The 15,877-nt window shown below is 47.7% G+C and overlaps 1 protein-coding gene across 1 annotated transcript; it reads right to left on the bottom strand.

The window, feature by feature from the left end:
- Positions 1-4,381: 4,381 nt before the first annotated feature.
- KAT7 (lysine acetyltransferase 7) lies at positions 4,382-15,876 on the bottom strand. The gene is made up of 15 exons (XM_042836509.1): positions 15,782-15,876; positions 14,412-14,559; positions 12,944-13,120; positions 12,507-12,746; positions 11,862-11,944; positions 11,530-11,619; positions 10,750-10,848; positions 10,491-10,601; positions 9,475-9,666; positions 9,079-9,168; positions 8,130-8,270; positions 7,736-7,829; positions 7,407-7,553; positions 6,847-6,953; positions 4,382-6,204 (listed from the first exon to the last, which is right to left on the bottom strand). The coding sequence occupies exons 1-15, from the start codon at positions 15,794-15,796 to the stop codon at positions 6,103-6,105; spliced, it is 1,836 nt and encodes a 611-aa protein (XP_042692443.1). The 5' UTR covers positions 15,797-15,876; the 3' UTR covers positions 4,382-6,102.
- Position 15,877: the final 1 nt, after the last annotated feature.

The following is a 15,877-nucleotide window of genomic DNA, read 5'->3' as shown; positions in this document are numbered from 1 at the left end:
AAAGCACTGGTAGTGGAGCAGCCTGGTGTGCCATCACCTACCTGAGCACCAGGGGGACTGAACACAAAGAAAAAATAAGTCATCACCATCTCCCTGTGTTCCAACAGCTGCCTTCTAACCACCCCCACTGAACTGAGCTGATGCATATTTGCTCTCAAAGCCATGCAGCTCAGTTGTTTGCTGCCTTTTATATCCCATCACGTAGCTCATCCTTTTCCTGATTCATTTCTATGAATTACAGAACATGTCACGTAGATCCAGAGGAAGATAGAATACAACCAGACCTGAACATGGCCACTAATGTCACACCAAGCAGCTGGCTTGCACAAAGCACTGGCAGGGTGTGTGCTTTGTAGGAAAGAAGGCACAAATGCAGCAGTGCTGTGCTGCTGTTGGGCAGGAGCTGTGACACCCACGAAGGGAGCCATGGCTCGCAGCATCACAGAATGGCCAGGGTTGGAAGGCATCTCAAGGATCTGAATTTCCAACCCGCTGCCACACGCAGGGCCGCCAACCTCCCCATTTCATAGCAGCCCAGGCTGCCCAGGGCCCCATCCAACCTGGCCTTGAACACCTCCAGGGATGGACGGGGCATCACAGCCTCTCTGGCAGCTGTTCCAGCACCTCACCTCTCTCATAGTAAAGAATTTCCCCCTGACATCCAACCTCAATCCTCCTTCCTTCAACTTCAGACCATTTCCCCTTGTCCTGCTGTTATCTCCCCTTTCCATGAGTTGATTCCCCTCCTGTTTGTAGGCTCGGCTCTTCCCAAATTAACAGCTCTCTTCTAACTCCAAATGTTTCTCTGCACAAAGCCCACAGGAAGAGATCCGCTCTCTTCCTTGGGATGTTTGCTTTCTTTTTTCTCCTTTTTTTGCTGTACCTCTGCTGCTGTCACAGAGCTGGGGTTGGCTGTTTGCTTGGGACGTGTGGGCAGGAGCTCAGGGGAGAGGGGGAAAGAGCAGAGCTAATTACAGGGGATGCTCTCAAAAATAGAGCTGCTTTTCCCCTCGTCCGTGAGCTGCTGTGAGAGGTAGGTGTTGTTCTGGTTCTTTCCACAGCTTTGGATCAACAGAAGGGCAGAGTTACTGCTTTACACGGGTTTAAACTAAGCTCACTTACACCGCCGTCACAATAGAAACAACTGAAGTAATCTGACATATTTAGCTTCCTTTCCTTCCTGCTTCCCCGCTGTCTCTTTTCCTTTCACGCTCTTTATAGGGATATCAACCACCAATCCCTTCCCTGCAGATCCTGTGTGGCTGCGCCGTGACCACATCCTGCCATCCTGCCCCCAAACGATTACATCAAAAAGGAAAAGCCATCAGAACCGGCAGTGCTCAGCTGGCTGGGAGCAGCAGGAACGACCTGCCGGCTCCTCGGGGTGCACACAGACCTGCTTGGTGAACAAAAACAAGCACTGGTTTGCCTTTCTGCACTGACAGATCCTATTGTGCCCACATTCCAGGAGTCTGGGGGAGGAAGACTGTAAGAGGAGGGGCTTTGTGGTCTGACTGCTGTGAAGATGGAGATGTTTGTGTCGCGTGAACTGGCTCAGAATGGCGCTTACCAGCACTGCACTGGTACAAATAAGGGCAGCACAGTGAGTGCAAGGTTGGTGCTCATGGGGATCCCTGTGGCTGTTTGCTGTCTTAGTTTTCATTGAACGAGGCCTGAAGGGCTGAGGGCTGGCATGCATGGAGCACAGCCTGGCTGCAGTGCACGGAGGGTGAGGTGATCACACGTAACCACAGGCAGGGCAGCAGTTAACGATGTGTCCTCAGCCTATTCTGAATTCTCATTCTGGGGGTTTAAACTGCAGAAATTAAACTGGGCAGAAGTTCAGCTTGGACAGCTTCCATGCTGGAACAGCCGTATTTTCCTTGTCTTCTGAAGAAATTCAAGAGGAAGAAATGCTTTAGCAACGTCTGTGGTCGAAAGAACTTTTTCTAGTGGCAGACTCTGAGAAAATCCCAGCTTCACCCACATGGGGCTGCAGCAGCAGCAGCAAAAAGTGAACGTGACCGTCCTTGAGAAAGCCCTGTGCAGTTTGTTCTTTGTCGGGGTCACCACCTCTGAAGTTCTTGTTTTCCTTGTGCTTCCGGAGCCTGGATTTGGGGATGAGGCTGAGGAGAGGCTTGGTTCCCCTTCTTAAAGCTGATGGAAGTGCTGGGTTAACACACACAGCAGCCCTGAGAGCTCTGTGACACACGATGGGATGGCAGACAATGGATAGAGAATGTATGGGTAGACCATAATTGGTCACCTGGGATGGATCCATGGCTTGCAAGGACACTGGAAAGCCAGGAACTGCAAAATGAGCAGGGAAAAGGCTGCAGGACTGCTGGTGAAATGGCTCCAGGACTGCTGGCATTCAAGCAGTGGGGCAGAAGCCGTGGAAAGTTCTCTGGGAAACAAACAGAACAGGAAACAATACTGTTGTATCAGTAGGCAGGGAGGCTGCTGCTGCACCCATAAAGCTTCCACGGGGCTATTTGTCATTTTCTGACAGCACAGAAACATGCACCATAAAACATTTCTCAACTTTGGCTCTGTTGAACTACCCATCTACTGTTATTATTGTTTTAAATATATATTTCTCACAGACAGTTACTGAAAGGTGCATTAGATTGCACCCAGAACAAAGGCAACGCAGTGCTGGCTCACAGGAGAAAATGAGTTTGATGGGAAGCATCAGGACTGAACATTGGCAGGCCTGTCTTACTGCAGTTTGATAGGCAGAGCACCTCTGTGATTCTGGGCACAGAACCTGAGGCCTTCAATGAGAGCTCGTAATGCTGCATCTGCTCCAACCATTCACACTCAGTGGCATTCAGTCTTACCTAATTGACATGACTTGTAATTCCATTGGTTTTGTTTCTGGGATAATAGAAGTGAAGCAGTTTGGCTCTCGATTTGTGATTCTGCCTTGCATTGAATTTGTATCTGTAGGGTCTGTCATAGCAAAGCACACAGCAGAGTCACCAGTGTGCTAAAATCACATATGCAGTCGGTGCCTGTGTTAGGTCAATGCAGAAAGCAAATGTGTTCTACGACTGAGACGAGGCAGAGCAAGAATGGCATCACCTAGGATGCTTTCCGAAAGCACCCGCTGCTTTTTGGGAGCATCATCATTTTGAAGTGGGCTTCAAACCACCAACACAGTGTAAAACATCTGCAAGTTTGCAGTCGCTATGAATAAACTGTGGGTGAAACTGTGAGCGGCTGCATGTCTCACCCTCGGTCACCTAGCGATGTTTATGGCTCTCTGTATGACTCACTGCTTAATTAGTGTTTGCATTACCTAAGGATGCTGGAGTCCCAGCCAAGAGAAGACCCTGTCTTGTTAAGGGCTGTACATGCAGGGAGCAGCCTGAGAACACGCAGCATAAACAGAGCAGGCAGAGGAAGGGAAACAAAGCTGTGAGAGGGGCTGGCTGCCCCACAGCAGAGCAGCGGGGGAACTGAGCCCCTCATCATCCCATCTCTGTACAGTTATCTACAGATTAAGCCAGGCTGTATCCTCCTGTGCTTAGAAAAGTAAATCTGGCAACTGGTATGATGCAAAACTGTGCTCAAGTTAAAGTAGTGCTCCCATATGCATGTATTTCCTTAACTGGTATTATTTGTACTGATATTAAATGGTTTTGTTATTTAGGAAAGGCAGAAACAGGAGCCTCGATGTGAGTTAGCAAACATCACAGTCTGTGGTTCTGATCATCTGCTCCTCATGCATCTCAGAGATCACAGCCACCAAGGTGCTTCCTCTCAGTTCATTTCGAGTCCCAAGCCACAACCACTGACATGTTGGCCTCACTCTTAACAGCATCCTTGCCTCTCTGCAAGCTCAGAGCCCAAAGAACATCCCCTCTTTTTTCTTTTCCTCCCACTGAATTGACTCCCTGGAAGGAGCTGGAACCTGCTATCAGAAATTCAAAGATCCAAAATGTTCGAGCTCAGCAACGAACTCCAGCTGCTATTTTTCAGAGATCAAAGATTTCACTGCTCCATGTCCTTGCACAGTACAGGGAGATCTGGACACGGGACTACCTGATTTCTAGGGGTTTTTTTAGGGCAATTCCTTCCTTCTTAGAACTTCAACTCGATGTGCTATCCCAGTTTTCCATGGCAAAGTTGCTGCTGGAAACATCCACGCTCTCCTCCTGGCAGCCTCCATGCAGGACCAGGAGGAGAATCCACGTGAATCCATGACACAGGGCATCAATCTCTGTGACATCCAACCTCGAGGCTGCTACAATCGATTCCACCAGGCACAAAGATGGGTTCCAAATCAGTTCCTTGAAGCATAAAGCAGCAGCTTTGCTGAACTGAAGATGCAGAACAGTCTATCTAACAAGAAAATACAGGGCAGGCACAAACCTGAGCAGAGAACATGCTTTATTGAGAAGTAGATACAAGAACAGCACATTCTACCACATCATGGGAACAGGGATCAGCTTCTGTACAAGAACGGCCTTCTTCCCTACTCCACAGATCTACTTGGTTGGATATTTTCATGAGTAGCTGTATTTAGTTACAATACAGGAGCAAAGGGCACGAGACAGCAAAATTCAGTAATGCCCACAAAGTACACATCATTGACTGATGATCTGGGGTTTTTTTCTTGTTTTTTTTTTTTCTTTTTTTCTTTTTTAAAGAGGCAGAGAAAGGCAGACAACCACCAGAAGGGCAACAGAGAACTTTTCCACACAAGGATGGGTCAGTGGTTAACAGGAAACAGCTCCTACCTACTGGTATGGTATGCTGCAAGTGCTTCACTTCAGTCACCATTCAACAGAAAAGCATTGGAAGGATGAAATCAGCACTGTACGACGCTGCCATCGCCTGCTCCAAGTGTGTCCCCTTCTTTTAATCACACTGGAGCCATATAGCAAACTCGTGGCACAAGGACAGTGGTTACACTTGAAAGCCATTGCATGATAGCTTCATCTGGTTCTGCTGATGGGACAGAAGAAGTAAAAGCTTTCTTGTTTTACAAAGACAAACCAGGATGCACTGTCAGAGAAACAAACCATCCACACAGCTACGTGAAGCTGCCACTGATGCACAGAACATGAACTGTAGGCAATCCAACAACTGGTGATATTCGGATGTCAGGGTTTCTGTGGCTGTTTGGATAAGGCTGGCAAATATTTATCTGTAGCGAAGATTTTCATTTCTTCAATCTTGAGGAAAAAAATCTTCCTCAGTAGAAAGAGGCCTACGATCCAAAACACCTCCAGCGAAATACACTCACGGGCTGCTGCTGTGGGAAGGAACCCACCAACTCCAAGAGGAAAACGAGGCAAGCAGCAATAGCAGTGACAGAAGTGCCTCCAACAGAAGTGGTAGTGCTGTAGCTCCAGGAGCACACAAGAGCAGCTCCATGAAGCTCATCAGACTGTGACACCCTCAGGCAGTCAGCCTGCACTCCCTGGGATAACGCTAACAATCCCACCGCTCGCTCCTAAGATACATCAGCTTCTGACTGCACAACCTTAACTATGTGAAGACCTACTGGATTGTAGGAGAAAACACTGCCCAAAGAGGTGGCGTGTTGCTTTAGTACAATTATTTCATACGTGGAATGGAACAGTCTGTCAGACAGGACTAGTTACAAATGCTGAAGTCAGTGTAAATGGCAGCTCGCTAGGAAAACAGCCTTTCTGCAAACAAGTGTTATTAGACCTTGTTCCAAAGCCACAGAAGTCACCTCCGTTACGTACAAAGCAAGGAACCTGAAGGAAGAAACAACCAGGTAACGGGACACAACACAACCTCATCGGAATGAGAACATGAGGGTGAGACCAGTGACTGGACAGGTACAGTACCAGATATCAGAACTCCTTGGGCCAGCGCTGCTAGGAGCTTCGTGTGGGTCCTACACAGATCCAATCCTTGCAACCTCATTGAGGCCGAAACATCAAGTTCCTCAGAACTAGCTTCTGGTGTGCACAAAAGATCTGGGCCAGAACAGTACCAAGGGGAGCTGATCTTTTGGGAGGGTACTGTACCAGCCAATCACAACAGCAACAGGTACAACAGAGATCCCGAGGGTACTTCCTACTGCTGGGGTTCACTGGCTTCAGGAGTGACAGACAGCTAAGTTCCCTTAGGAGGGGTCCATTTCAAACAGCTGGGATCCATTATCTTATTGCTGTTGGATCTTTTTGCCTCTTTGGCTATCCATTCGTCGATCAGATCCTGGGGAGAAGAGCACGAAAGGGTGGGTTAAAGCAAACAGGCTGCGACGAGAGGATTATCCAAAGTCCAACGCCAAACATCAAAGTCCAGAAATCTGATCAGCCCACTCCATTACTGCTGAGCATGTCAAAAATATAACTCCTATTCCACAGCACTTCCTAGAAGCACTTCCAACCACACTGATAAGGCTACTTGTAGCTACAAAGCTTCAGGAAAGAGCACATCAACGAGAGAAACTGTCCTGTCTTTGGGGGTTTATAACTCATTGTCCATGAGGATATAAACAGGACACATGCAGGGTTCATTTCACTACTGTGCATCCATTTGCTCAATAAAGGTTAGGCACGATGAGGGGCAAGAGAGGAGTGACAATTCCCCAAAAACTGCTTACAATGAACAATGTGCTTCCATACATCAAAAAAATGTCAGTCTGTGCAGCCTATTTCTACACTGGTGAAGAATCATGCTCAATGCCAGTGCTGCACTTCAGTGCATTTCAAAATGATGGTGCTCCCTGCTGGAATCAAAGGGCAGGGAAGCCCCAGCACCAAATAAAGATAACACTGACTTCATTAGTTCATGTGAGTCCAACAGCTAAATGGCAGGAAATCAAGGTGCAGAGAGAGCTATGAGAAACCTTACCTGTCTTTTCAGGACCAGGTGTTTTCCCTTCCAGTACTTCAGCATCTGCAGTGCCTGCAATGTACTAACAATGTCGACAGGGTTTACTGCAGTCTCCTGGCTGATTTCTGCAAACCAGTATCAGTTCAGGTTAGAACAGAAACAAATTCCACTGCAACAGTCTCTGACAGTTAGTTTTCAACTCAAGTCTTAGGCATCACATTGGAGGTGATGAACACAAAATGCCTTGCAGATGGTGGAGGCGTGCAGCACTATTGCTGCTGCCTGACCTGAAGCCTCTGACTGCTCTGGTTACCTGTAGCACTGTTACACAACTCGTCTGTGGTCAATTCACTTGCAAAATATTTGAAAGCTTTCGATCCACGCTTTAAGAACTCATCAAGTTGGATTATTTTTGCTGTTGGATGGACTAAAAAAAGGAGCAACATCCAAACAAAAGAACATTCCACCAACTGTGCTGCTACACAAACACGTGCAGCAGTGCAATGAGCGTGACCTGTCTCATGTTTGAGGTCGCACAGGCACGCTCCTGAACCAGCTCGTTTAGGTTGAAATTATACCTTTTATAGAGATCTCTTTTCCTTGGAAATTATGCAGGTAACGAAGGAGAACTTCCTTCCAGTAGCTCCTGTAGCTGATGAGACCCAAATCAGACAGAGGTCGCTCTGGAGAGCCGACTTTTTCTTCTACTTTAGAAAGCAAATAGCCTGTAAAGAAAAGGAGATTTATTTCTCCTTCCCAAACTGCTCCCTCCTGACTGCTACACTCTCCAGAACGAGAAGAAATCAGCTCTAATAAAAACTGCTGCACATCTAACAGATGTGTTAGGTAGTGGGTGAGATTATTATACCAAACTGAGTGTTTCCAGAATGATTCTCTTTATACTTACTGAAGTCAATGAGCATCTTGCCATAGCCTTGCCTCATGTACTGGGGCATTGTCAGGATACAAGAGACATTGTAATTGAGAAAAGAATTCTTCTCCTAAAAATCAGGAATACACAGAACAAGTTAACAAGTCTAGATCTGCACAAACAATAGGCTGCATCATAACCCTGACAGACAGAACAAGCCTGTGCAACTGATTCAATACAAGGTGAAAGCAGCAATTTCAGGAATTCCTGCCTAGCAACCAGTAATGTGATCATCTGCATCAGCCAGTGGGTGCTTGGTGCACTGTGCAAAGCTCAGGGTGGCAGCACGTGGAGCTGTACCTGAGGAGCAGCCACTTGCACTCTCACTACCACTTCTAACAGGTTTATAAGCAAGAAGAAAGCAACCAACCTTAGAGAAATATCCTATCAGGTGGCAGCCAGTGTTGTCAGCTTCTGTCATGACATAGAAGAGGAAGGGTTCAACATCATAATACAATGTTTTATGGTCCAAGAAAAGTTTTGCCAGCAGACATAGGTTTTGACAGTAGATCTAGAAACAAAAGGAGAGCGTGAACAAAAACAGACATAGGTGGGAAATACAAAGAAAGTTCTGCATCATCTCAGAAATGGCGTGGAGCCTTTCAGATAGAGCAGCTGGGCTGGGGAACAATCCCATTTATGAAGAAATTGGATAAGGTGAAATTTGCAAGGTGGGAATTTCTGTTTGTGATACCAATCTCTGGATGCTCAAAACATCACATCCTCAGTGAAGGGAAACAGAAGGTTGGAGCTCAGCTTGTTTGTGTCAATCCCATGCTTCAAGGTCAGCTGTGGTAAATGGAAAACCCTCCTCCCAACTTCTGGCAGTGCAAAATTTAGCTGTGAATGTGTTTTTCTGTTCTTCCCTCTGAAGCCTCCAGGACTGGATGCACCTACAGACTGCTGCTACCTGGCACTGAACCAGTGGCTGCAGATTCATCTTCTACCCTTCAGTTGAGGGTCACCCCCTGTAATATTAGCCTACTTTCCACTCTAACACAAGTTTGAATGTTTCAGCTGAATGAGAGATGCAGTGGCAATGTATTGAGGCCACACACAGAAGCTCCCCATTCGTTTTAAGAAAGGGATCCTGGCATAAGCCCCCAAAAGCTACTGATCCAACACAGTGCAAGAGAACAGGGGAAACTGCTTGTGCACAACAGCAGCGAGGAATCACCACAACGAAAACACAGACAAAACAAACATCAGGAATGGACAGACCTGACTGCAGCAGCCTTTCCACCACTAGAGAAAGGGCCGTTTGCATCCTGCTTCTCTACAGGAAAAGCAGTGCTAGGCCTATTAATACAATTAATTACCTTGTTCTTTTTCCCATCCACTTCAAAAACTGAAATGGAGCCTTTGCGGTAGATTTCATCACCTGGTGGATGTTTCCAAACACATTTTGCCTATGACAAGTAAACAAAATTAGGGTGACACTACTGTTTTAAAGGCAGAAGAGGTTACAACAGCTGCTGGATACACCAGAAAACACTCAGACCCTTTAAATTCAATTCTAGGTCCCATTTCTGAGCCTCTGTAACCCACTGAACAGACCAGAAATCAAGCCTGCATCTAGGAAAACTTTCTCTCAAAACAACTCAGAATCTCCTCAGCTCTCAAAGTGAACTGACAGCAGTGACAACGTTTACAAACATCCACATGCTCACACCTGATTCGAAGCTCAGGAATCTGAGATCCTCCCCAGCCCTTACCATGTGTCTGCGCAGTATTGTCTGGCTCTTCATGTACTTGAGGCAGAACTCACACATGTAGAGACGCCCCAGACGAGCGTACTCCTCTGGGTAGGGAGAATGGTACCAGGTGTCCAGTTCATAGCGGCCAAAAGCGATGGTTTTGATCATATTGCTGCCTTCTGTGATCTGGCCCTGGAGCCGCAGCTTTTCCTACAGATGAAACACGTGAACAGCTATTAAGAAATGTTTTAAAGGGGTGCTGAGAGGAAGGGGTTGTATTCATTTCCCTCAAGGAGATCCTTCACTTCACTTCACCTCCTTTGGCAGGGGGGTTGCTCTCGATGATCTCCAGAGGTCCCTTCCAACCCCTACAATTCTGTGATTCAATCCTGTGAGCTCTGTGACCCAACGACACCTCCCACAAACCCCTCCTCAAGTCAACTCAGCCTGAGCCCCGTTCACAAGCGACAGCTAGTGATGGAAGGACTCAGAAAACATCTCTGAACGCTTCTTCCCTCACCTGCAAGGAGAGACACAGCCTAACTCTCAGCCTTGAGATGTGCCAGATACCAATGCCACTGGTAAGCATCAAAGAATCTTTGGGTTCATTTCTGGAGATGGGAGAGCACTGGAGATTTGAAGAGCACCTACAGAAGCCTCAGCCACAACAGAAGGATTTCAACCCCGTTCCACAGTCACCAAATACTGTCAAGATGCTTTCTGTCTTTCCTTTCTAATCATTCCTTTGCTGCCGTTTGCACAGCTGGAGCTGCCCATTCCCTCACTGAAAAGATACACCTCTTAAACAAGGCTGTTACTGATTATTCCTCATCCAAGGCATTCATCTCTGCAGACGCTGAGGTCCAGCTATACTTTCAGTAAACCTACTCAATGATTTCAGCATCACACCTACTCTAACTTTGCTGACTCAGTTGGGCTGTGGGCGCTCACCTTACAGCAGATTCTATCTGCACAAGTACAACAAAAGCCCCAAACCATTAAATTTCTGAATAACTATCAGTTAGAAGGCTTACCAGGTCCTCAGATGCCCGTGCTTGTGCTCTTCGGAAAAGCTCAAGGTCATACTCACTGGTCAGGTTCTCAAGAAGAGGTTCCCTAGTATTGCCATAGGTTTGCCTGTGTTCCTAGAGCAAAAACAAACCAAAAAAAGGAGTTTTCACTGCTATTCTAGGCTGTTGAACGTTGTACCTTTTTGTAACTGAAGATGTTGCAGGATGACACCTTAGTGGTTTCATTCCAGACACAAAGGAATAAAAGAAGTGCTGCCTTTACCATGTATTTTTCTTTTTGCTCCTTGCTTAGTCCTGAATTCCTCTTCTTCCTGAGTTCAGCTACTTTCTCTTTGTATCGAAGCTGTCTCTCTGTTGGTGCCTGCAAAAAAAAAAAAACAGAAAGCTTCATGAGTCTTCATGCACTTCCAATATTCACCTGCACCTCATCTCAAGGAGCTCTGTGTTGGCTTCTATTTTATCAGGTTTGTTGTCTCCAAACCAAATCCTGCATGCATGAGATAAATGCAAATATGTAAAATGGAAATCTTTTCTACTTTCTGTAGCCTGCCTTTGTCAACACACCTCAGTCCCACAAGACAGGGTGCATTCCTTATGCACTGCTTAATCACATGGAAAAGCTCACTGCTGACTCATCAGGTCACCCTGACTCTCAATCAAGACTCATTTGAATTGAGGAACATAATTCCCCTGCTGGAATTACGCAGAGTAAAATGGTGGCATGGAAATTCTGCTGTCACACACATGAAAGCACACGGAAAAGACCACTATGAGAACAACTCCAGCCTCCTCTGTCATATCACTGCCCAGAGTCACCTCTCGGCTCTCACTGGCTGCTCCAGGCTCTTATTGAAGGGAGAAAATGAATTTCCCCTGCTGAAACAAACTGGAGACTGCAAAAGGGAGCCTCGGGACTCAGCACAATAGCTTAACTAAGAGGTAAGGAAGGGAGAATCAAGTTAAAGCCGCTGTCATTAGAAACACAACTGAGCTTTTTCCACTCTTAACGGAGCAGCCACTCCACCATGTGCAGACTGCCCACCTGGTGCCTGGTGGCGTGCCTGTTGTTGTCGTCCTGCCGATGGGCCAGCATCCTCTCCTCAATCTGCTTATCCCGGCTCTGCGCTCGCACCTGGAAGTCAGAACTCCTCAGTCAGCACTGCAGCAAAGTGCTGTCAGAGCTTCCACCTCGTCCTCCGTTTCTCTGTTTAGCTGGATTTTCTAACGTGTAACTTACAAATTATTTGACGCACTACAAATGCTGCTGTCTTACAGCTAAGGACATCAGTGGAAGACGTTATTTCCTGTGCACAAGCAAGTCTTGGTATTTTGTTCTATAAAAGCATAAGAAGATGAAACAGAAGACTTCGCTACCTTGCACTCATCTGCTGACAGATTGTGATACAGTGGGCATCCTGATATGGAGAAGTGCCGCTCGTGTTTTCCAGTTAGGTGTCCTGTAAAGGATCAGGAAAAAGAGAAAGCTGTTAACATAGGATCATTAACTGCAGCCCAGATGGTCAGATACTGCATATGAGCTTCTCAGGAGAGGCAACTCCATTTGTTAACACTGCGGTAGAAGGAAAACATTTCATGGCTCGTGGCACAAGCTATAAGAACAAAGAAGGAAAATCCTTTTCACACTAACTCAAAAGCTGCACTCCATGCAAGCAGCCACGTATATTAGATAACTGCATGCATTTGTTGCTGAGAACCTTTTGTCTTCAGTCTGAGATCAATACCCTCACCTCCAAGGCTCTGCATTCTCCTCCCATGCCTGTGCTCACTCACTCACTCTCCCAACTTGCTCTTTATCCCATCGTCCCCTGAAGACCTCTAGACAATAAAGATATACTTGTGGACATGCTCCATAACCCTTCTCTGCACCCACTTCTCAGTAGTGTTTCTGATTCCAAGCAACTGCTTACTGTTACGTTGAACCAGTCAACGGAGGGGGACTTAATATCAAGGCAAAAAAAAGTAAATAAATCAACAAATCAATCCTGGAACTGAAATTACCTAAAGAGTTACAACCAGGAGTGGGACATTTCATGTTGAAATTGTAGCTCTCATGGAAGCGGCGGCGCTTCGGGCGGTGAGACAGGTCACTTCCTGAATCCTTCATGGACATGTCCTTGGCAATGCTCTCATCGTGGGATACGTTTGGACTGGAGATGTCAATATCAGACTCTGAGGAAGGGGCATTCCCAGTGGGGGTACGAGGTGGAGACTCATCGTGATCCGCCGCATTTTTAGTGTCTGAACAAGGATCCAGATGTTACAAATTTGCCAGGAAAAAAAAGAAGCTTTCAATAAAAAATAATACGTAAAGCAGCTCTGGAGAGCTGCCTCAAACCCTGTGACCCGAGGATATCACACCGTGCCCAGGGAACGGAGCCGCATATCCTCTCCAACAGCATTTTGCAAGCTCTCAGCACTTCACCATGCCTACGTACCTCTGTCAGAAAAGTCAACCACTTGCTCTGTTTCTGATCCAGAAGAGCGGGTCTGCCGGAGCGGGTATTTCTTTGGGGTCACAGGGGCAGGCTGCTGCTGGCTGCGGGTCACCCTCCTCGTGGAATAGACTGGTTCTTCTGCTCCAAACGAGGGCGGATTGCGAACCGGGCTGGAATCTAATTTCGTGGAAACGCCATAATTACACCCACAGGAAGCAGTGAATGCCAGTGAACTGCCTCACACGTGCTCTGATAGCACCACGGGGTAACAGCACAGGATTCTGTGCAATCACTGCGCATTATCACAGATATGATATACTCTTCTAAGATTAAATCATCACTTCTACAAACACCAATGGACCTGGAATTTGATGCACTTTCTCTGAGATGATAACTGAATCGATTAGGAATTACAAACAGCTCCCATTCAGAAAGCTTGTAGTGTTTAACTTAGATAACAACCATCAGCATTTAGAAAACTCTTGAGAATATCAAAGCTGCTTCTGGTATGGAGGTACATTTGGGACACCACGTATGGCTTTACAAAGACATGCTGCTCATAAGACAATAAAACAGATTATTCTGCATGAAAACAATGCTTTCACACCCTAATAGCATTATAGGTATCCCACATACCAACCCAAATCGCTCCTCCTTCTGTTTTTGAGGCCTAACCACCAGATGACTGTGCACGTAAGTTTTTTCACCTACAAGAAAATCCATCACAAAACAGTGCATGCACAGATGGAAGGAACAAACTTACCTACTGTCATTTTCTTAATAGCTAACAGCCTAGGAATTGCTATCCGAAAGCTAAAAACGAGGAGGTGGACACATGCTTCCTCTTTTAAACTGGATGCAAAAGTAGAAGCATGCAAAATTTGTTGACATTTTGCATCAGCAAATCCTGAAAACACATCTTTCCTTGCTGTATAGAAAACCCCAAAGAAACAAAGCAAACGACAGCAACTTTTATCCCTAAATGCTCCCTCTCTAGCTTGCCTATATAATTATATTTAACTAACAGGATAAGTTTACAGAGTTCTTACATAAATCAGGCAAAGCAGAATCATGGGTTCATAGAATCATAGAATCACCGAGGTTGGAAAAGACCCAAAGATCACCCAGCCCAACCATCCACCCATCACCAATAGTCTCACTAAACCATGTCCCTCAACACAACGGGTTTGATTTCTATCTCCTCTAATAAAGAAACAGCTTTACTTTTAGAACTGAGGATGCTCAAGTTTTCCTTTCTGCCACCACTGTGATCCTTACGTTACGTAACCTCATATGTTTGCAATCTGCAGTCAGAAAGACTGGATTTTACTAAGATACAATAAAACCCAATGAAAAAAATTATGTATTTGCATTTGGGTGCGAAACTCCACGTGTTTAATCTGTGAAAGTGAATGTGGAGCAAACCGAGCCTCCTGCCAGTGGTGTGTTTAAGGAGATACATCTTTACCTTGGGAGCTCTGGCTGAGCCTGGCTGAGGAGCGGGTCACACGGGCGGATCGCCGTGATGTGGCATCGCTTTCAGAGCTGTCTGTATGCTCTGGATCTGTGGAGAAATCGGAGTCCTCTGTTCCATCCGAGCTGCTGCCAGCGTTCCTCTGCAACAACAGATGCAGACGTTAGCAGGGATGCTAACCACAACCACACGGAAAGCAGGTGGTGATAACGTACAGTTGACACAATCACAGAATGGCCAGGGTTGGAAGAGACCTCAAGGATCATGAAGCTCCAACCTCCTGCCACACGCAGGGCCACCAACCCCCACATTTAATACCAGCCAGGATGCCCAGGACCCCCCATCCAACCTGGCCTTGAACACCTCCAGGGATGGACGGGGCATCCACAGCCTCTGGGCAGCTGTTCCAGCACCTCACTGCTCTCATAGTGAAGAAATCATTCAGACTAATAATTTCACGCCAGACAAAAAGCTTTGTGTGTCATTCATACAGCATCGTCACCCTGAAGGCCCAGCTGGGCACAAGGGGGAGGTGGTGGGGAAACAGACGGGCTCTGCCAGGGGATGCGTTGGTTGTGCATCACTGAGAGCAATACGGGCTGGGAAAACAACGGAAAGGAGCGCAGCAGGCAACGAACGCGGTTGCGTTCACCCGAGGCCGCAAGAGTGGCTACTGTGAGGAGAGCAGCCCCGAGAAAAGAGGCGGGAACGGCACCGAGCCCCTCAGAATGCACACCGCCCTGCGCCGCTTTGTTTTGCGTTCTACAGCGACTCGTCGGCCTCGGCCAATCGTAACGCACGTGGGTGGGGCCGAAAAGGCGATTCCGCCAATAGGAGCTCGAGGAGAGAAGGAGCATGCCGGTAGGGTGTGACTGACAGCGGGCGACAGCCAATCACTGAGAGCTTCGCTCTCACAGAAACATCCACCCCGGGGGCGGAGTGGGATGGGGGGAAGGGAGGAACAAGGCACGCGCGGGGAGGTGACCGTTGGGAGCGGAGATGGGCAGCCATGGAAGCCAATCAGTGGCTAGCCCGGCAAGACAGCCCAGCCAATACGGCGCCGGCTCTTCGACCGTCTGTCCAATGGGAGAAACCGGGAGGGGGGCCGCGCCGCCGGCGGGGGGGGGGAGGAAAAGGGTAACCGTTGGGGGCGACGAGTGACGGGCGGGGCGGCCAATCAATGCTGCGCGGGACTCTGCGACAGCCAATGAGGGAACGAGTGGGGCGGGCGCGGGGGGGCTGAAGGCCGCTATTTTCCCCCTGGTTTTCTACCGGTAAGAGGTAACTGGAAGGGACGGGAAAGCTGGAAGGCTCCGTCCTGAACCTACCGCTCCCTCCCCAGCCACCTCCCCGGCTCCGCTCACCTTCCTGCGCGGCATCCTCGGAGGGGGCGGGGGCAGCGAGGCTGCCTGGTCCCCGGCGCCCCCGGCTCGTGAAGCGGCGGTGGCCGCCGTGTTAGT

This window comes from Centrocercus urophasianus, unplaced genomic scaffold (assembly GCF_019232065.1).
Source record: "Centrocercus urophasianus isolate 14NV4802_14NV808 unplaced genomic scaffold, USGS_Curo_1.0 seq_61, whole genome shotgun sequence".
NCBI classification, from domain to species: Eukaryota; Metazoa; Chordata; class Aves; order Galliformes; family Phasianidae; genus Centrocercus; species Centrocercus urophasianus.
Note: the sequence above shows the minus strand (reverse complement) of the source record. Positions and strands in the feature narration are given on the sequence as shown.

Bases quoted from the DNA above. Each gene is read 5' to 3' on its own strand.
- KAT7 (XM_042836509.1), bottom strand. The intron at 11,945-12,506 runs GTAATTTCAGTT...GATCCTTTACAG, and splicing joins TCCTGGTTGTAACTCTTTAG to GACACCTAACTGGAAAACAC. The intron at 6,954-7,406 runs GTATAATTTCAA...ACTGGTTTGCAG, and splicing joins AAAAGAGATCTCTATAAAAG to AAATCAGCCAGGAGACTGCA.